The sequence below is a fragment of the Girardinichthys multiradiatus genome, chromosome 12 (genome assembly GCF_021462225.1).
Source record: "Girardinichthys multiradiatus isolate DD_20200921_A chromosome 12, DD_fGirMul_XY1, whole genome shotgun sequence".
NCBI classification, from domain to species: Eukaryota; Metazoa; Chordata; class Actinopteri; order Cyprinodontiformes; family Goodeidae; genus Girardinichthys; species Girardinichthys multiradiatus.
This window is the reverse complement of record NC_061805.1, coordinates 52,395,322-52,416,084: the sequence shown is the minus strand read 5'-3', so window position 1 is coordinate 52,416,084 and position 20,763 is coordinate 52,395,322. Positions and strand designations below refer to the sequence as shown.

The 20,763-nt window shown below is 42.4% G+C and overlaps 1 protein-coding gene across 7 annotated transcripts in view; it reads left to right on the top strand.

Annotated features, from left to right (window-relative positions):
• The first annotated feature begins 477 nt into the window (after positions 1-477).
• LOC124877753 (far upstream element-binding protein 3-like) overlaps positions 478-20,763 on the top strand; it is a 45,876-nt gene continuing 25,590 nt past the window's right edge. For 2 of the 7 annotated variants that reach the window (XM_047381218.1, XM_047381219.1), the window contains exons 1-10: positions 480-664; positions 7,057-7,165; positions 8,979-9,012; positions 9,233-9,279; positions 9,371-9,442; positions 9,575-9,632; positions 10,889-11,051; positions 11,202-11,300; positions 13,221-13,322; positions 13,404-13,506. In XM_047381218.1, the coding sequence (XP_047237174.1) occupies positions 575-664; positions 7,057-7,165; positions 8,979-9,012; positions 9,233-9,279; positions 9,371-9,442; positions 9,575-9,632; positions 10,889-11,051; positions 11,202-11,300; positions 13,221-13,322; positions 13,404-13,506 (877 nt within the window). In that variant the 5' untranslated portion in view covers positions 480-574. Of the gene's footprint in view, positions 665-7,056; positions 7,166-8,978; positions 9,013-9,232; positions 9,280-9,370; positions 9,443-9,574; positions 9,633-10,888; positions 11,052-11,201; positions 11,301-13,220; positions 13,323-13,403; positions 13,507-20,763 lie in introns of all 7 variants that reach the window. The other 5 variants (XM_047381220.1, XM_047381216.1, XM_047381215.1 and 2 more) reach the window with 5 other exon arrangements.

The window sequence follows — 20,763 nt, the reverse complement described above, 5'->3', positions numbered from 1 at the left end:
ATACGAATTTATAATAAGATATAAATACTAGGATTATTTTGCAGTTGTTTTCACATATGGAAATAACTCAAACAATTATTTAGGAAGGAAAACTGTGCCCAAAATGCACAAAGAAAAAGTAGTGTTTTCACATCAAAGGTGGTTTTTTATATCCCCATCTTTCATTTATGTTCTTTTTTTATTTCAATTTTCAATAATTACGCCCGATTACACTCTGAAATAAATGAAGATCATCACATATTTTATTTTTTTATCTTAATTCTACTTACATTAACTAGTTTATTTTAATTTTATAATATGTGTTCTGAATTTAGCCGATATATTTAGTACCATGAATGATCTATATATTTAATGTATAACTGAATAAACAATTCAATTCAGTTTTATTTCTATGGCGTCAATTCACAACACGTGGTTTCAAAGCCCATTCAGTAGAATCCTACACATTTCAAACAGTGTGCGTCCATGTTGATGAAGTGAGTCCCTGAAAACGGGCTCAAAGTGAGCCCTCTCGCAGTACTTCCTCTCTCTGCGCGGCTAACAGCGGCAGCTAATCCGGCTAACGGCGGCGGTGATGGCGGAGCTGGTGCAGGGACAGGCCTCGATGAACCAGCCGGGGCTCAAGTCAGACGGCCTGGTCGATGTTTTACAGAGGGCCCGGCAGGTAACAACTCTTCTGGGGCTCAGCACACACGGGTTCCGGGTGGAGCCGCGTTGTTTGAACCGAGTCGGAACACTTTTCATGGTGTTTGAGCTGTTGCTGCTCCGAACTTCTGCTCCGTCAACACAAACACTCTTAGCATGCTAACTAGCTCAGAAAGCTGCTCGGAGTTGGACTTTGAGGCCGGTTCGGTCCAGTTCACCGGGCCTGACGCGGTTCCCGAGTTAGTTTGTGGGGAGTTTGTGGAACTGTCAGCGGGAGAGGAGCGCAGGGGGAGTCGGGCTGGAAGTTAAGGGGGGAGCGGGACTTAAGTTTTGGCCACACGTGTCAGAGAGTCTGCGGGGCAACCTGTTGGTTCCGAGCAGCAAGAAGGAGGGGAAAACCCGCTCATCAGTGGGCTCCATGACCCTGCAACCTGTCCTGATTCGGGGCGATGGTCCAGACATGGTTTGAAGAACTGGACCCCCTCCCTTTATAGACGGCTGTTTACTGGAAAGGTAGAAAGTAGGCTGGTGTTATGCAACAAGCCCAGAGCCGTCCACAGTAGCAGGGAGGGGTGGTTCCTATACCTGCTCAGGTGGTTCTACACTCAGGGCTCCCAGCGTGGCCCGAACCAGCCAGAGGGTCTGTGGAACAGCCTGGGAGAAGGTTCTGCAGCCGCGTGGCTGTAAATGGACCCAGAACCAACGGAACTGCAAAAAAAAAAAAAAGAAAAAAAGCCTAAGAATAAAAATGTTCCTAAAAATCACAGGAAGACGAACTTAAACAAAAAATGGGCCTTGAACCAACAAGAGAACAAAAACGAGCAGAATTTAACTAGAACTGGACAGAACTAACAATTCAATTCAGCTGGTTCACAACAAATGTTGTCTCAAAGTACTTTGGAAAGGAATATATATATATATATATATATATATATACTACCAGTCAATAGTTCTCTTTATTTTCATGACTATTTACATTGTAGATTCTCACTAAAGGCAACAGAACTATGAACAAACATGGAATTATATAGCAAATAAAATGTGAAATAAACATTTTTAGATTCTTCCAGAAAGTCACTCTGATGATTGCTTTGCTCTCCTGGCGTTTTCTCCAGGAGCTTCATGCTCTACTGTTAGCTTGTTTTATTTATTAGGCTACTTAAACCGGGACCTGAGTCCATAAACATGTGAAGGTGCTCACCTGAAATGGTTTCCTGAGTCTTGGAAGAACATCCCAGACGTTCATTGAGAGAAGGTCAAAGGTTAATATTCACAGCAAAGGGCGGCTACTTTAAGGAATCTGACATATAAATCATTTTTCAAGTTATATAGTTTTACATTATTCCAAATGTAGTTTGGATGCCTTCAGTGAGAATCTACGTACAATTTAAATAGTCATTAAAATAAAGAAAAGCATTGAATGAGAAAGTGTTTCTCAAACGTTTGACCAGTAGTTTATAGAGAGATGCTCATTCCAATCAGTCAGTTACATCCATTCTACTTTTAATCAATTAAAACAATGCAGCCAAATTCAGTGTATTTTTCCAGTTGTTGAGCTGAAACCATATGGAGAACCAGCAGGAGAACTGAGTCGCATCCAGACTGCTTCTAAGTATCTGCAGATAATCTGTTGAGACTGTGAGACATCAGAAACCAGATAATATGATCTGGTAGCAGAAACATATAAAAAACAGCAGAACTGTTTTAAACTCAACTAGTTTATCAGCAGATCAGAAATATCCATACAGAGGGAACCAATATGGACCGTTCTGCTTGTCACTTTGACATCTTATTGGCATTTCTTCATTTAGTATTTACTTTTTATTTTTTCATATTTTATTTTTAGGCTAATTGTAAGGAAATGTAAGGTGAAAAACAGAGAAAAAAGTCAAACTTCATAGTCGGATCATTTTAGGTCATTTTGTTCCCCTTTTCTGTTCTTTTGGGCCAGTTTGTGCTGTTTTCTGTCTTTATTATTCATTTTATTTTAAATGTATTTGATCAGTCACAGGATATAAAATAATGTTACATGTAAAAGCAGCCACCTGCAGGCCTGATGGTCAGAGGCTGGTCCACAGGCCCGGGTTTGGCTTTTAGAAGTTGACCGTAACATTTAAACTGTAATACAACTAAGAGGTCAACCTGTTAACTACTTTAAAGGGTCCAGACAGCTGGTGTTGGGGTTCTGTTGAGAGCTTGTTAGGCAGTCAGTATCTTACGTGCAGTAGCCGACTCTTAGGAGGACAAGAGAAGTTTGGATTGTTGAAAAAGGAGTCAAATATTGTTACCTTGAACTGTTACCAGCGTTGGGTAGTATCCATTTATTAATAAGATGATCAGTCTTCCTGCTGCATTTATGACTTCCTGGCAGATCTCCATCTTTATTAGCTTCATTTCAGTTCGTCGCAGTTACACCATGAAAGGATCTAAGCAATAAATGAATGGATAAGCACTCCCACCAAAAGGTTCATGACGCTGGCCCCTCTAGGGTTGTTTTCACACCAGGAAAGTCCTTTGGTCCGGACCACGGCTTTCTAAACTGACAAAGAAATTCCTGATATTGTTTCTCATTTTTCTGATGATGATATTTTAGTTGTGACCCTGAAATTTACAAAAACATCACATTTCCTTAACTTTAAAAGATATTTCTATAAATATTCAACAAATGATGAATGAACCCTTTTCTGTGGTTAGACAAAGAGTTGATGAATTGACCTGAAATAGTCCTTTGATTCAGTCAAAAGATCCGATTCTTTTTTTAGAGTCTAGGGCTGAAACGAAGGAGTTCTGTGGTCGATTTATCGATTTTCTATTTTTCCTGCTAATTCAACAATTATTTTCTAGTTTCTTTGAGCTTCTGTTCTCAGGTCTCCATGTTTCCATGAATTAAAATAATCACTTTCATTTCTACGTTGATCCGATTGAATTCAGAATCTAAAATACTTGAGTAGAACCTACACTGGATCATCGTTCCCAGGTTACAGATTAAGGCCCAGTTTGTGATTTGTGGAACCGTTTCTGTGTAGCAGGTACGTCCTTTACATCGAGTCCAGCATGGAAGCTGCAAGAAGACTGAAGCTGGACTGTTTTACACCTTGGTGTAAAACAGTCCAGCTTCAGTCTTCTTTTAACAGAATCAAATGATTTACGAGTCTCAAATTGGGTCTTAAAAGATCTAGAACAATCCAGTCCAAGTTGTGCTTTAGATGTTGAACTAGATCTAACCCAAGCTGGTCCAGAGTCGTTAAGAATAGTCAGATGGCGCTTTACTCGAGTGCTGAATGACAGCTTCCTGTTTCTGTCTTTACTGCAACATGTTGGCAGCCGCAACTAAAACTAGATGCGCTAACGGCCATCGTTCTTCAAGCATTGTTAAAAATTTGAGAAATATTGTTTTACAAAACCTTTACAAAGCATCAGCGCTGCTTTATATTGTCATGGAAACCACACTTTGTTCCTGGAGGTGGCATGAAGCAGCATGTGCTTACCTGTGTTTTTGTCTTGAACCAGGAAGTGTGAGGAGAATCATGCTGTGGTTGGTTGGTCTGACGTTTGGGTTGAAGCTGAAGCTGCTGCGTTTTGGCGTCGTTGTTTATGATAACCTCGTTTTCGCCTTCGTTCTGCAACAGGTGACGGCCTGCGTCCTCCAGAAGTCTGGTAGCTAACAGGCCACAGAGCCGTTAGCACGTCTGTGTTGCTCTTCTTCTTCAGACGTAGCTCAGCAGCAGCTTATTTCCCCATACTGACTAGCCTGCCCCCTACACCTTAGAAGATGCAAGTGCACTACTACACCTCCTGTTTTTTTCTTTTTTTATAATCGGGAAATACTCGATGATTTTGGCTGCCTCCTTGAATTATTTTTATATCACACAGGCTAAGTGATGAGGTTTATTTCCTTATGTTGTGCTGTTAGCTGATTTGTCCAAATCAGGATCAGATCTCTGCTGTTTGAGGGAGGTTTCCGTCGCTCTGGGAGCACGCAGTCCATACAGCTGAAGGTCTGATCCAAACGTGCTCCTTGCATAAGGAATGAATCACAGGTTCTCCATCATTTCCACAGTGTATTCAGTTGTGTGACCTACCATCACACCAGTGTCTCGTTATTGTAGAAGAATTCAAGTCTGCAACTTTTGTCCATGCAGGCTTCAGCTCCTGTGACGTCCTGTTCTTCTTCAGCAGGCTGCAAACTTTCCAGCTGAAGACCTGGTCCCAGTACGAGTATGGTGCTCACACAGAAAGAAGCAGGTGTTATATTAGATCTGCATGGATCAGAAGATCTCCGCAGCCTGCTGCCTCCACCATATAAGCTCTGCAGTAAAAAGGCATGGCTTCGCTTTGATGTTTTTCTGGGTTTTAAAACGGGTCACTATGGAAACCGAGACCTTGTGTCTCAGTGAGGTTTAACCATATACATAAAGGTGAAATAAAGAACCTTTTCGCTGCGATGCTTCACTCTCCGCACCTCTTCAGTGACCATGATGAAGAGGTTGAGGGCATGTTGTTTTGTTCAGTGATTAAATGCTTTCTGCTTCAGCTGATCTCAGATCCAGGAACCTTACTGGGAAGCTTCCTGGTTGCAGGAGCAGTTTGTTCAGGCTGAACTGGGCTTAGCAGGAGAATCGGCAGCAGTTTTGGTACCAGCATCCACACCGTCTCACCCAGACAGGAGACTGATTCTGTTTTAAACATTTATTGAAAATGTGAAGACGGATTCTGTTGTTCATGACCAGATGTTGCTCTGGTTAATGGTCCCACTAAAGACTCATACTGGGATTGCAGGCGTTCAGAAGCTGGTTTATCTGCTGCCGGGATCAATTTGGACTGTAAAGTTGCTGGTTTCATCTCCGCTACTGATGTTGGGATTAGATGTTGGTTTGGTTTTGAAATCATTTCTGTTTGGGAGGAAACTTGGGTCTGGTTGGTCTTTATGAACGTTTACACCTCATGTCATTGTGAGCATCACGTACCGTGTTGGAGTTACCGTAGTATTTAGGGAGAGGACGAAAATGTTAAGCTTTGGTTCTGCAGATGGTCCGATTTCTTCAGTTTGGACCAAGCTTCTGCTGTAAAACAGATGGTCTCACATTTAACTGCTTTGCGTTATGGGCAGACATCTCCACTTTGGTCTCATCGGTCCCGAGGACGTTGTCCCAGAAGTCCTGTCCTTTGCTCACCTAAGTCCTGCAGCCATCTTGTTTTTAGTGAGAAGAGGCTTTCTCCTTCAACAACCAAGTTCATTGCTGATGTCTTTCCACCTTGACGTTGTGTTAACACACACCTGGATGCTCCAGAGCAGCAAACTGATGATGGTCAGTCAGTCATGATAGTAAACTCGATATAATTTAAGTTATTGAACAAACACTCCTTTATGTATGTGTCCATGTATAAATCTATATATTTTGATATTTATTTGTCTTCATCTATCTGTTCATCTCTGTTTGTCTAACTTTATTTATCGATGTCTTCATCTGTTAAAAAATCAGGATTAATTGAGGTGTTATGTGTAAAATTCAGGAATGAATTCAAACGTTTTGTCCTTTTATATGAACAACACTGTTAAAAACATTTGGTTTGCAAACAATTCAAATGAATAAGATGCTGATTAGCTGCAATATTCTGAAGTAAAAACACATTTATTGGGTTTCAATAGTTGATCAGATGTTTAAAGAAACAGGAACCACAGCTGATGAACATTGAGACATTTTACAGTTTCTGATACTGAGTTCATGTGTTTACTTCATGCTGATGAACGTGTGAATGACACAGAGAGCTGCAATTTATTTTGAAATCCTCCCTCCTTTCCTGTCAGGACTGTTTAAAGACTGGATCATTTTTACTTCTAATTTAAATAAAGTTGAGCTCTATTTGAAACGAAAGTCTAGAGTGCCAGTTAAATGGGAGATTTGGCCCATACGAGCTTCCATACCAGGGATAAAACCACTGTGGTTGTTTTATTTTCCTCTCCTGCATTATTTAGAAAATAGATTAAAACAATTAAGTAGACTGTAAGAGGAAGAGAGGTCCGACCTGTTCCTCCGATAAAACTAGCAGAGGAACCCTGATGTTTCTCCATGTTCTCCTCCTGAGTGCATCTGCACAGCGCAGCCTAGCATCAAGACTGAAACAGGCGTGTTTATTTCCACCTTGTTGTTGGGGGAGTGGCCACCACTGGTCATGTGACAGTGATGCAGCACAGGATTGTGGGTGTTTAACTGCAGTTGGGGAGCAATGTCAGCGGTGTGGTAGTTTGTTCACGGTGTCCAAGGGGAAGGAAGGGAAATGTATTTCAGATGGGCGAATCCCTCGTTTCATTATATGTGTTTGGACTTTTTGTTGGGAATCTAAGTCCGGGAACTGGGTTCTGACTTCTGACCACGAGTTGACCTTCTGTGTTTTTTGTCTGTGCCTCAGATTGTGGGGAAGATGGGGGGAGAAGCCATGTCCCACCTCAACAGCTCCTCAGGAAGTGTGGAGCCCACGCTGTACTATCCCGGACAGAAACGACCCGGAGAGGATGGAGGTGAGGCGGACCAGAGAACGCTCCTGACGTCACTGACCTTCATGTTCATGTTTCACCTGAACAGAACCCGTTATTAATCTGATTCGTAAGCCCGTCAAGACGAACTGCTTCTTCCTGCAGATCTATGTTAGCTCATCTTTACCTCTGAAGCCTTCTAAAGGTTCATGGAGGCTTTAGTCTGACCTGAACCACCTGAGCTGGATCTGGTTAGCAGATCTACAGCAGCTGCATCTAACAGCAACCCATCCATCAGACACGATCAGTGGTTCAGCTCCAGCCTTTCAACCAAACATATAATCTTGGGCTAGAACATTCTCCCTTAACAATGAAGGTCTCCAAACCAGCTAAAATGCTCCTCCTGAACTCCACCTTTGTTTCCTGACCCGGAGCTGTTCTGCCTGAGCTACAAGGTTAGAGGTTTTCCAGTCTGATCCCAGTCCTGAAGCATGTAACACAGTGAATCCTTCTATAAAAACCTGCCACCATAGCAAAGATCTCCCACCAAACCAAAACCTTTTGGTTCTGAACCAGAACGCCTAACCCGAACCTAGACGTGTTTGATGTTCTGTTACTTAGTCTCTGTTCAGAGAGACTAAGGTGTGAACCGATCGCGCTAATATTGGACGATTTTCAGTCTATAACCTGTTGATGCAAATTGGAACATTTTCCTGTTTCTCTTTAAGAACTAAAAGAATAAAATGTGTTTCTCCATTCTGGATAAAATGGATCCGGAACTATCTGGACTAAAGGTTTACGGTAAACTAAAACCGATCAAACCATGACTTATAAAACAGCTTAAAACTCTTAAATGCTGATGATAATAGGAGGAAAAAGCTCTGATTGACTGTTAAGTTAGATTGTTAAATCGTTCTTTCTTGATTGTATCTGTGATCAATCAGTAATTCTATCAGGACCGGAGGCGACGTGACACAGTGTGAGAGAGAGAGAGCGGATCTGCATTAGAGATGACATTTTAAACGGAGCCTAGGGCTTTATGTTGGTAAAAATCATGTTACTACCTTAACTGTGCGGTTTGGAAAAGACTTCCAGTATTTCAAGGACCAGCTCCAGCAAGATCTTCAAATAGGAAAAATCTGATCAACTTGGCGGTACGATGTTCAGCTTCCTGTTGTCCGAAGGAACAATCTCCATGCCTCTGTAGAAAGTACAGTGTCCTGTCTAGAATCTTCCTACATCTCTGTGCTTCCCCTGACTTCATCTTAAACCCTGAAGCTAACTGAGTCTTCCTCACTCAGTCACAGCTTGCTCACCGAAAAGGTTCACTGGCCAGGATAAAGACTGGGTTTTTGGACCAAACTCCGGTGTTCTGGGACTGTCTTACCTGCTTCAGATTAGTTCTGGGTTCTGATCACTCAGTTCGGGTTTAATGCCGGGTATGAACGGTCGTCCTTAAAGCTGTCCAGGACTCACCTTAACACCAGGTTCAACCAAGACCTTAAACAGCCTTTTAAAACCTTTTCAACACCTGAACCAAATCCAGACACAATAAAAGTCTAAGAGTTGACGGGTCCAATTACTGAAGCTGAACCAGAACTTTCCCCCTGCAGCTTTTTATTAGGTTAGCACAGATTCTGGACCTTTTACTGAACCTGAAGAATCCTTTCCATGAAAATCGTTTGCAGCGTTCCTCAGACATAAGAACTTTAAACCTGAGCTGAATCCTTTGACCTCAGCAGGAACATCTTTTCTTATGGACCAGAATCAGACCCATGTTTTCCTGTTTGTTGTTAGTGAGACAGAGTCCAGCAGATCTGTAGATGTTGGTGTCTAATGGCTTCTTGTCTTTCCTCAGTAGGTAACCAGCTTCCAGCCATGGGCCATCAAAGGTATGAGGATCTCTTATTGATTAGACACACACCCTCAGCATGACATCCCATAATCACCTGCTCTCAGCATCATGTTTCTGTTTGCAAAGAGATCTCAGTGTGAGATGATGTGATGCAGAAGTGTTATAGATCTGTCCTCCTGCAGTCTGCATCAGCATAATCACTTATTGACACAAACACTCTGCTGTGGCTTTATCTTCTCATCCGTGTGTTGCTGCAGGGTAATGACTGAGGAATACAAGGTCCCTGACAGGATGGTGGGCTTCAGTGAGTTCCACCTTTCAACCACTTTCAGTCTGACGTTCTTTATCATGTGAGGAAGCAGCAGGTAAAATGTTCTCTCAATGTTCTTCTGCAGTTATCGGCAGAGGAGGAGAACAGATCACCAGGATCCAGCTGGAGTCAGGATGTAAGATCCAGATCGCTTCTGGTGAGTCTTTGGTTTAAAGTTGTTTGTTTTCCTCTGATGGGTTTCATGGAGACGAATCTTCTCCTCTGATCCATTCATGGTTCTGATCTGTTCAAGTTGGCGCAGACTGATCTTTGGTTTGTATGTCTGCAGACAGTGGAGGTCTGATGGAGCGGCCGTGTTCACTCACAGGAACTCCAGAGTGCATCGAGTGAGTTTCAGTTTCACCCAAACCTCAGGTGGAAAGGTCTCTGCTTCTCTGTTACAGGAACCAGCAGGAGAACTTCTCCACATTCTGTCCCGTTCCACAAGCTTCAGTGGACCTTATTGGGTTTTTGATTGACAGAACAACTCACAGTAGTTCATAAGCAGAAGGACAATGATTCATTGCTTTCCAAAGTTTTTGGAGGTAAAATCTGCTAGGTTTGGTGCGCCTTTATATTCAGTGTCTACTCTGACAGCCCGAAACAGTGCAACCAGTTACCTTCAGAAGTTATTTGATCAGAACCAGAGTCCAGCTGTGTGTGATTTAAACTGGGTCTAACTGCAGCTGGTCTCTTTCTAGCCTCAGAGGTTCTTTAGAGAACATCAGAGAACAACCAGCATCATGAAGACCAAGGAACCCAGCAGAAAGGTCAAGTAGAATGTTCTGGTTCTGTTTAAAGCAGGGTTTGGTTCTACAATAACATCCCAAGGCTAGTTCAATCCATCATCAGACCTACCAAGACATGGACGTCCACCTAAACTGACAGACTGGACAAGGAGAGTATCAATGAGAGAAGCATCAAAGAACTCCATGGTAGCTCTGGAGGAGCTGCAGAGAAACACCGCTCAGGTGGGAGAGCCTTTCCACAGGACAACGATTAGCCGTGAGCTCCATAAATCTGACCTCTAAGAAGAAAGACGTCGCTGAAAGAAGGTCATAAGATTTCCTGTCTGCAGTATGTTATGAACCATGTAGGAGAAACATGTTCCAGAAGGTTCCTAGATGAACAATGGGATGTGGCGGAAAATGAATGCCCCGTTCCCACAGTAAGACATAGTGGTGGCAGCATCATGCAGTGTGGACACTTGTTTTCAGAACGGACAAGAAAGCTGATCAACGTTTAAGGGAAGATGGATGGAGCTAAATCCTGGACAATTCTGGAAGAAGACCTGCGACTGGGGTGGAGGTTCACCTTCCAGCAGGACAACCACACTGAACATGCAGCCTGAGATACAATGGATGGTTTAGATCAAAACGTATCCATGTGTTAGAATGGCCTAGTCAAAGTCCAGACCTCATTCCACCTAAGAATCTTTGGCAAGACTTAGGGGGACAGGATATAAACGCACACCGCACTTTTCAGATTTGAGGTTTAAACCCATGTGTCATTTTCTACCGTTTCACAGTCCGGTTCTGCTTTGTGTTGGTCTGCCACATCAGAGCCCAATAAAATCCACCTCCTCCTGCTGTTTCTGTTTCAGGCAGGCGAAGCGGCTGCTGGTGCAGATCGTGGAGAGGTGTAGAAACGGTCCAGGTTTCCATGGAGACGGGGATGGCGGGACCTCGGTACAGGAGATGCTTATTCCTGCCAGCAAAGTGGGGCTGGTGATTGGTCGAGGAGGTGACACCATCAAACAGCTGCAGGTAAAATGTGTGTGATCTGAGGATAGAAGGGTTCTGGTGAGCAGAACTTTCAGCGCCAGGTGACCTCAGGTTTGAGGTTGGATGGCTGAAACAGAAACTTCTCACAGTATGACCTTCATGCGAATGCTCTTCTGTTTCTGGGTTTCCCAGGAGCGAGCCGGTGTCAAGATGATGATGATCCAAGATGGCCCGATGCCCACAGGAGCTGACAAACCTCTCCGCATCTCTGGAGATCCGTACAAAGTCCAGGTACTGAGAATTTTCTCCCTTAACCGATGTTATTGGACATTATGGGAGAGATTAAAATAAATGAGGGAAGAAAGTTATCCGTTATCCGACAACGGGGGAATGTGCACGGACACATGTGGCTCTTTGCAGCCAACAGAACATCTGCCACACTGAGATGGATGAAGACAGGACAGACTGAATGATGGCAGTGTAGAAGATGACCAACAGCTCCTGTGGAAGGTTGAACTTCTTGAGTTGCCTCAGGAAGTACAGTCTCTGCTGGACCTTCTTTCGAACAGTGTCTATGTGTGAAGACCATCTCAGGTCCTCAGAGATGGTGGTTCCTAGGAACCTGAAGTGGTCCATAGCTGACGAGATGTTGTTGAGGATGAAAGTCCACCACCATTTCCACAGTCTTGAGTGGGTTGAGTTCAAGGTAGTTCTGACTGCACCAGTGTACCAGCCGATCCACCTGCTGTCGGTCCGTCAGGAAGCTGTTGATCCACTGACAGGTGGAGGCTGGGACGTTGAGCTGGGTGAGCTTCTGGTGGAGGATGTCTGGTGTGATGGTGTTGAAGGTGGAGGTGAAGGTGAAGTCTACAAACAGGATCCTGGCGTACGTCCCTGGATGGTCGAGGTGTTGCAGGATGAAGTGTAGACCTAAGTTAACAGCATCATCTGCCGACCTGTTTGCTCGGTAAGCAAACTGCAGGGGGTTCAGCAGGGGGCCTGTGATGTCTTTCAGGTTCTTCAACCAGAAGCTCAAAGGATTTAATGACCACAGACGTCAGCAGATTCCACCTCCTCGCTTCTTCCCCGATAGCTCCGTGCTGCGATCCGCTCTGAGCAGCCAGAAGTCCGGAATCAGCAGTTCTCGGTCCGGGATGTTTTCACTCAGCCATGTCTCGGTGAAGCAGAGAACCGCTGATCCACGGAGGTCCGTGTTTTTACCGGTGAGAAGAAGCAGCTCGTCCATCTTGTTGTTTAGAGAGCGGACATTTGCCAGGTGGATTGAAGGCAGTGGTGTTCGTAGTCCTCTTTGGCGGAGCTTTACCAGCGCGCCAGCATGGTTCCCCCTCCGGCGCTTCCTGCGCAGTATCCCACATAGAGCCGCAGCTCCGGTTGCCAGGAGCTCAGTGAACCTCGGATCGATGAAAGATGGTGAAAAAAACCCAAGAGAGGACTCTCTGATGTTGAGAAGTTCCTCTCTACTGAATGAGACCACAGTAGTGGGGCTCGAAAAACATCAGATGTTGCATATATTCTAACTTAATCTTTATTATGGAGCCTTAAGGAAATGTTTTGGAGAAAATAACAGGGTGGGTGCTTGAGCCAAGTCCCAGAGTGGTGGGCTCCCATTGGGTGGCCTAGGCTACCGGGGATGTGTTGTGTTGGCACTGGGCCACAGGGGCCACGCCGGGCTGTGATGGGTATCCCCTCCTCTTGACCTCCTAGAGGCTAGGTCACCAGGTTGTATGGTAATGGGCCCTCACCTGGTCCTTGGTCTTTCCGGCTGCCGCAGTGGGCTAGTTCCATAAGATACGCCTGAAATGCTGCGACAGAACATGTGGGCGGAAAAAAGGTTTTAGATGAAGGAGAACATGAATTGGATTGGAGATGCTGTCTTTGGTTAACAAAATGCAGACAAGGTGAAAAAATGTTTGGGTCTCTTTCAGACTATTTCAGAGGTCAAAGGTCCCTTTTGGAGCAGGATGATCCAGAGGAATCAGGGGTTCCAGTTGTTGTAGGAACTCTTGAATCAAGTTTAGGTTTTAGTTCTCAGGTCAAAGGTGGTTGATGAATCCACAGTTTAGATTGGATGTAGGGTTTATCAGCGTGTTGAGGGTTAGGGTTAGCTTCTCGCTTTAAAGAAAATTCTTCGATGTTTTCCTGCCTACCTTGGAGCGCTCTGCAGTAACTGATCCTGGTTTCTCTCTGTAGGCAGCCAAGGAGCTGGTGTTGGAGGTGATCCGAGACAGGGATGGAGACTTCAGGTCCGGACGCAGTGACTTTGGAGGCAGACTGGGAGGAACCAGTCTGGATGTAAGATGCATCCAACATTAGTACTTCAAATCTCGATAGCATCCCGTTGTTTCATTTACTTGTTATCCGATCCATACACAGGTTGCGGTTCCCAGGTTTGCTGTCGGCATTGTGATTGGTAGGAATGGAGAAATGATCAAGAAGATCCAGAATGATGCTGGAGTCAGAGTTCAGTTCAAAGCAGGTCAGAGCGAAGTGTTCATTTCTAACCCAAAGTGTGTTATTAGTATTGTTATCAACAGTTTTTAATTTATCTTGCTGAAAGCCATTAATAACTTTATTCCTTATCAATAACAAAGCCTTTTTCAATCCCATTTATTCAAATTGGAATATTTTCTTTTTCATTCTGTGTTCTCGGAGCCTCAGAGTGTCAACAATAGGCAACAAGATTCATTTACAGAACAGACCAAAAGTTTGGACACACCTTCTCATTCAAAGAGTTGTCTTTATTTTCATGACTATGAATATTGTAGCTTCACACTGAAGGCATCAAAACTATGAATTAACACATGTGGAATTATATACTGAACAAAAAAGTGTGAAACAACTGAAAATATGTCTTATATTCTAGGTTCTTCAAAGTAGCCACCTTTTACTTTGATTACTGCTCCACACACTCTTGGTATTCTGTTGATGAACTTCAAGAGGTAGTCACCTGAAATGGTTTTCACTTCACAGGTGTGCCCTGTCAGGTTTAATAAGTGGGATTTCAAGCCTTATAAATGGGGTTGGGACCATCAGTTGTGTTGTGCAGGAGGTGGATACAGTACACAGCTGATAGTCCTACTGAATAGACTGTTAGAATTTGTATTATGACGAGAAAAAAGCATCTAAGTAAAGAAAAACGAGGGGCCATCATTACTTTAAGAAATGAAGGTCAGTCAGTCCGAACAATTGGGAAAACTTTGAAAGTGTCCCCAAGTGAAGTCGCAAAAACCATTAAGCGCTACAAAGAAACTGGCACACATGAGGACCGCCCCAGGAAAGGAAGACCAAGAGTCACCTCTGCTGCGGACGATAAGTTCATCCGAGTCACCAGCCTCAGAAATCGCAGGTTAACAGCAGCTCAGATTAGAGAACAGGTCAATGCCACACAGAGTTCTAGCAGCAGACACATCTCTAGAACAACTGTGTTGTAATTATGAATCTGAGAATATTATTTAATATTAATATTTTAATATTTTATCAAATAATATTTGGGTCTGTTAAGGGTTGTCCTGTGAATACCAGCCCAGTAAGGCGATGGTATTAGAACAAAATAGAAAGCTATGCTAAAACAATCCAACTAAACTACCAAGCAGAATTAAAGAATAATGAAGACTAATGGACTATGTACAATATAAACAAGTTGATTAAAGATGATTGAAAATTATGACCAAAAGAGTGATGCAACATTACCATGCAATGTTTATGTTTGAGAACCAAGGATTATCTTAAAGAATCTGGAAATGAAGTTAAGTTAGTCTTAGAACCAACTTAGACAATAATCAGCAACGTTTAGACAACCATTCACAATGCAAGATCAGATAAAATATTATTTGAATAAAATAATGTTTTAAATAATGATCTGCTGAATAAAACCAACCTCCTGGATGACTAATTCTCAACGGTGTTTAATTAGCTGCCTTCATTTATTGAAATAATATTTGAAGAAATATTATTAAGGGAGTAGTTTGGATAAGAGCCAAATCTTTCTGGAGAAATGGGGCTTAATGGTGTTTACTTAGTTATCAGATTTAGTAAAATAATGTTTAGGGACTATTATTCACTAGCTTGAAAACCAACAACCATTCTGTTGAATAGTCTTTAGTAGCACATGTTCTCTACCGGTTAGCCGTTAAGCTAACAAAGAAGCGGATAGCTTAGCACCAGAATCAACACATACCTTTAAAATACCAGGGTTAATAAAAGGGTTAAAATGCATAAGCGCGGACGGCGCGTTATGAGCAATGTTCTATTTAAAACCACCCTTTAAACAAAGTTTATCTTAACTTTAAAACACACAAAGAACACAAACCGGCACGTGCCGTAGCTAGCCTACTAGCACTAAGATAGCCGGGTTTCACAAAACAAAATTTCATAGAATGAAAACGTTCAGATTATTTCATCCTAACTGTTAATCTCTATATTATTCTGCCCAAACACTTAACCTCATGAATTGTGGTGAGGAATGTTGTCCAAGGGGCGAAGCTTGAAGAAACGTCCACAGTCAACAAGCGGTTAGCTTTCAGCTAATCTCTGCATTTGCTCTGTGAACAAAAGGGTTAGCTCCGGAGAGCTGGCGGCTCGTCCTGTCCGCTGCGGTCTCTGCCGTCTTCCTTCAGGCTGGGAGAATGCGTCTTTGCCGGGGCTTCTCTCAAACTCTGTTTGCGTCTGCGGGGCCTCGGAGAGACAGTCAGCAATGCTTGTACCTTAATTATCCCCGTTCATGAATGAAAATATTGGATACACAGACATTATTTCATTGTACTTAACTTTGCATATGATCGATGATCGTATGGCTTCCTTGGATCCAGTTGAATTTATGTCTTCTGCCAGTAAAAGACATCAGCGCGCTTTGTTTCCCTCCTATCCCGATGGTCATCGGTGTGGAAGAGAGCGGATGTAGCAACAGCTGTGCTTTTATTTGGGTAATGGTGCCACAGGAAGTCCGCAGTTATCCCCTTTCCTGGCTGTGCCGGAAGAAGGTTAATGCACTTTATTTTGAAAAGTTCCAGAAAAGTATGTACCGGACTTTAATGTTGAAATCCATGGCTGTAGGTCCCAACATCCTCCCTTTTTAGTTCCGAAGAATGGGATGAATCCAGTCTTTGGGGCTAACAATCCGCCTTCAGCCATGTGAAAAAATCACTGGGATCCTGTAGGTAGGCAGAGTTCAACAGTTAATTTTGGTTCAGAGGTTAGTGTTTGGACAGGAGTGAGGTAGGCTTGGGCAGAGACTAACACTAATAAAATGTTTAAAAGAGAAAAAAACAAACAAAAACAAAAGTCATGTAATAATTTTCACACCATAATAATACTGCTTTTAAACCTTAATTCCTGAAGTTCAAAACCAGAAGAAAGAAAAAGATTAAAACAGAATATAAGGTGTTGGAAATTATTTACCATCTTCATACCTTGTTTGATAGATTTTAGAGGGTTGATTCTGGACTGCAACGGCTTGCCAGATCTTTTAGGAACGCCGTTACCTCAGTTATAACGCACCTGCAGATCATCTCAAACTTCTCCTTTGAGATGACATCTTTGGAGTGGCTCCACTCTTTACCACCAACCTTACATTTCGATGTTGCACTGTGAAAACGTGTTTGTCTTTTAACTGGTGGTTTGGGTTGTGGCTGATGCCAGTTACCACACTTCTAGTTCTGTTGCATCAGTTGGGAAGTTACTTTGCGCTTCTTCTTAGGCCTGTTCTCAGTTTGAATGTTTAACACTCTAACTTTGCCTTTTCCTGCTCTGTCTGAACTGACACTTGTTTCCCACACAAGCTGAGCATATCTACGAGTCTCCTGCATAGAGAGATTCTCTGTTATGCAATGCATGGTCACGTCATACTGCACGCTAACGTGGAGGTTGTGAAGAAACAAAGACTTAAAAGTGTGGTCTTCTTCAAGACCTGGAGCATAACATCCCTGAAAATAAGCTGTCTTTAAACGGTGGAAATATTCTCTGGGAGGTTCGAACTGTTTTTGCAAAACTGCCAAAGCATTAATAGTGGCAGCGGCTTCATCTCTGTAAACATAGTACTCTTCTCTAAGAGCCTGGCAGAGAGTTGGATAACTGTCACTAATTTCTGGAGGAAGAGTTTTTATGAACACATGAACACTCTTAGCTGTTGTTTTCCAAATAAGCCTCAGCTTCTCACGATCAGAAGGAAAACGCAAGTCAAGAAGACAATGTTCAACTTCAAACAGGTAAGCATCAATATTTGACTCCTGGCTACCTGGATCAAAAACTTCTATGTCTTTAGCAAGGGATTCAAGCTGTTTGAAACGAACACCATGCTCCCAAGGTGGACCACGTCCATCTGAGAAGTCACGCTGGTTAAGTTCATGAAATGGTGGAAGATTCTGACCTAACATCTGGGGAAGGAAACAAGTTTTCTCATTATTTAAATGAGAGCTTTCTAATGAATGGACTCGTGCAAGTGGTGGTGGGTCAGGTTGGATTGAGTCACCCGAGAACCATGTGCATATCTCCTGGTCCCTAGGGGTCGACACAGAGTCAGAAAGGAGAGGGGTGCCGATCAGGCTGGAAGGGTGCTCCTCCCACCGAATTGGGCCACTTGTGCAGGCTGAGTCCGGCACTTGGTCATCTTGGTGGTTGTTCACTGCCATGGGATTTGGCAGGAAACCACTGGAGACCACCTGACTTCCAACATTTCTGTTAAGGTCTATGGAAGTAAGTTGGACACTTAGGCTAAATTTAGGAAGGGGAGACTCAGACCTAGGTGTTGGATGCCTGCTGTGGCTGCTGCAGCTGCTGTGAGTGAAAATGCAAATCTAGTACCTGAACAGTGGGGCTCTGTTCCCCCCTTTGGGATGACGCTTTCTTGAGCTCATCTGCCTTCAGGTCCACTAACTTTGCTTCAGATTTCTCCATCCTCTCCTCGGCTTTTGAGAGCTCAAACTTCACAGCATTCTCTCTTTGAAGGGCCATTTGGTGGTCAGTCTGTAACTGAGAATATCTTTTAGGTTCCAGTTGTGATTTCTGCTGATACAACAAGGTAAGCCTACCAACAACATCTGAAATCAGAATCTCTCTAGTTGGATTTCCAATTAGATCAAGTAATTCTTGAATCTTTTTATCACATGCAGCAAGGTCAAACTGATTTAAAACATCCCGCTCATCTGGAGACAAACGGATGAGATCAGCAACCACCACCTTCTGCATCTCCACGTCTGCTGAATTCTTAATGGAGTTTAATTCCATTATTCTGGCAGACACTACAAAACAACAACAAAGTTATGAGAATGTTGCTAAAAGCAACAACATCTAACAAATGTATGTCCAGATATATATGTATATCTGACTATACATACATTGGAAACATTTGATTGTAAAATGGGTGCACCAGTTGATCATTCAACCTGTGACTTATGACAACACTATGCTCCAAGTGTTACAATGCTACTCCTTTCTCTAAGGATATTTGTGATTTTAGAGTTAATTGTTCACCCTTCTTGGGAGGAGCTAGTGATTAGACACTACTCTTGAACTTTAAGGGAATTTTGTTTACAATGCAAAGGAAAAAGAAAATTGCTACACCTCCTAAGTGTAATAATTGCAATTTGACTTTTGATTCACCCCCCTTTATGGCAGGCAGGGTGATTAGATTAAATTTGGGATTTAATCTGGCAAAAACCCTGTTCTTTCAAACCATAAAACAAACTATAAAGTTTCTGAATGGATACATGCATCAAAATTAGATTAGATACTAAACTAACTGCAAAGTTAATTTAGTTTCAAATTGTGGTCTTACACAAACACAGCCTCTGGATCCAGATGTGCAGCAACTGTTTGGACAGTGAGGTTAACTGAAGTTAAACCAAGTCTCAAGTTATTGCTTACACAGAAGAAACCAGACTGAGTCAGAACATCTAAACTTTTGCTTATGTCGCAGAGTTGATTGTTACTAGCACGGAGATATTGGAGTTATTAATTTTGACGAAAGCCTAAATTTGTTAACTCCTGGAATGTCACGAGTTATACCTTTCTCTTAAATATAATCAGTGACATCTGATGTTAGAACTCTGATGTTTTGAGTCCTATTGTGACCAGTGACAGCTGGTTTTAAGCTAATCACTTGGTACATCAATAATGTGCAGTTGTGATTTATTCATTCACATTTATGTACAGTGTAAGCTGTTCATGATAATGCCCACCCAGGGACGCCACTATGTTGTAATTATGAATCTGAGAATATTATTTATATTAATATTTTAATATTTTATCAAATAATATTTTGGTCTGTTAAGGGTTGTCCTGTGAATACCAGCCCAGTAAGGCGATGGTATTAGGACAAAATAGAAAGGTGTGAGACGAGCTCTGACATTATTGAACAGCATAAACTCTGCACATATATGGAATGAATTCACACAATTTCTTAAAATACAAGAATTTATTAACAAAAATAAGTCAACTCAAAGTCAAACATATTTCAATCAACAAACTCTTTACTTTGCTAAAACAATCCAACTAAACTACCAAGCAGAATTAAAGAATAACGAAGACTAATGGACTATGTACAATATAAACAAGTTGATTAAAGATGATTGGACATCATGACCAAAAAGAGTGATGCAACATTACCATGCAATGTTTATGTTTGAGAACCACGGGTTATCTTGAAGTATCTGGAAATGAAGTTAAGTTAGTCTTGGAACCAACTTGGGAAATAATCAGCAACATCTTGACGACCCTTCACAATGCAAGATCAGATAAAATATTATTTTAATAAAATAATGTTTTAAATAATGATCTGCTGAATAAAACCAACCTTCTGGATGAATAATTCTCAACGGTGTCTAACTGCCTTTATTTATTGAAATAATATTTGAAGAAATATTATTAAGGGAGTATTTTGGAAAAGAGCCAAATCTTTCTGGAGAAATGGGGCTTAATGGTGTTTACTTAGTTATCAACTCTAGCAAATGATGTTCAGGAACTATTATTCACTAGCTTGAAAACCAACAACCATTCTGTTGAATAGTCTTTAGTAGCACATGTTCTCTACCGGTTAGCCGTTAAGCTAACAAAGAAGCGGATAGCTTAGCACCAGAATCAACACATACCTTTAAAATACCAGGGTTAATAAAAGGGTTAAAATGCATAAGCGCGGACGGCGCGTTATGAGCAATGTTCTATTTAAAACCACCCTTAAAACAAAGTTTATCTTAACTTTAAAACACACAAAGAACACAAACCGGCACGTGCTGTAGCTAGCCTACTAGCACTAAGATAGCCGGGTTTCACAAAACAAAATTTCATAGAATGAAAACGTTCAGATTATTTCATCCTAACTGTTAATCTCTATATTATTCTGCCCAAACACTTAACCTCATGAATTGTGGTTAGGAATGTTGTCCAAGGGGCGAAGCTTGAAGAAACGTCCACAGTCAACAAGCAGTTAGCTTTCAGCTAATCTCTGCATTTGCTCTGTGAACAAAAGGGTTAGCTCCGGAGAGCTGGCGGCTCGTCCTGTCCGCTGCGGTCTCTGCCGTCTTCCTTCAGGCTGGGAGAATGCGTCTTTGCCGGGGCTTCTCTCAAACTCTGTTTGCGTCTGCGGGACCTCGGAGAGACAGTCAGCAATGCTTGTACCTTAATTATCCCCGTTCATGAATGAAAATACCGGATACACACACAGTATTTCATTCTACTTAACTTTGCATATGATCGATGATCGTATGGCTTCCTTGGATCCAGTTGAATTTATGTCTTCTGC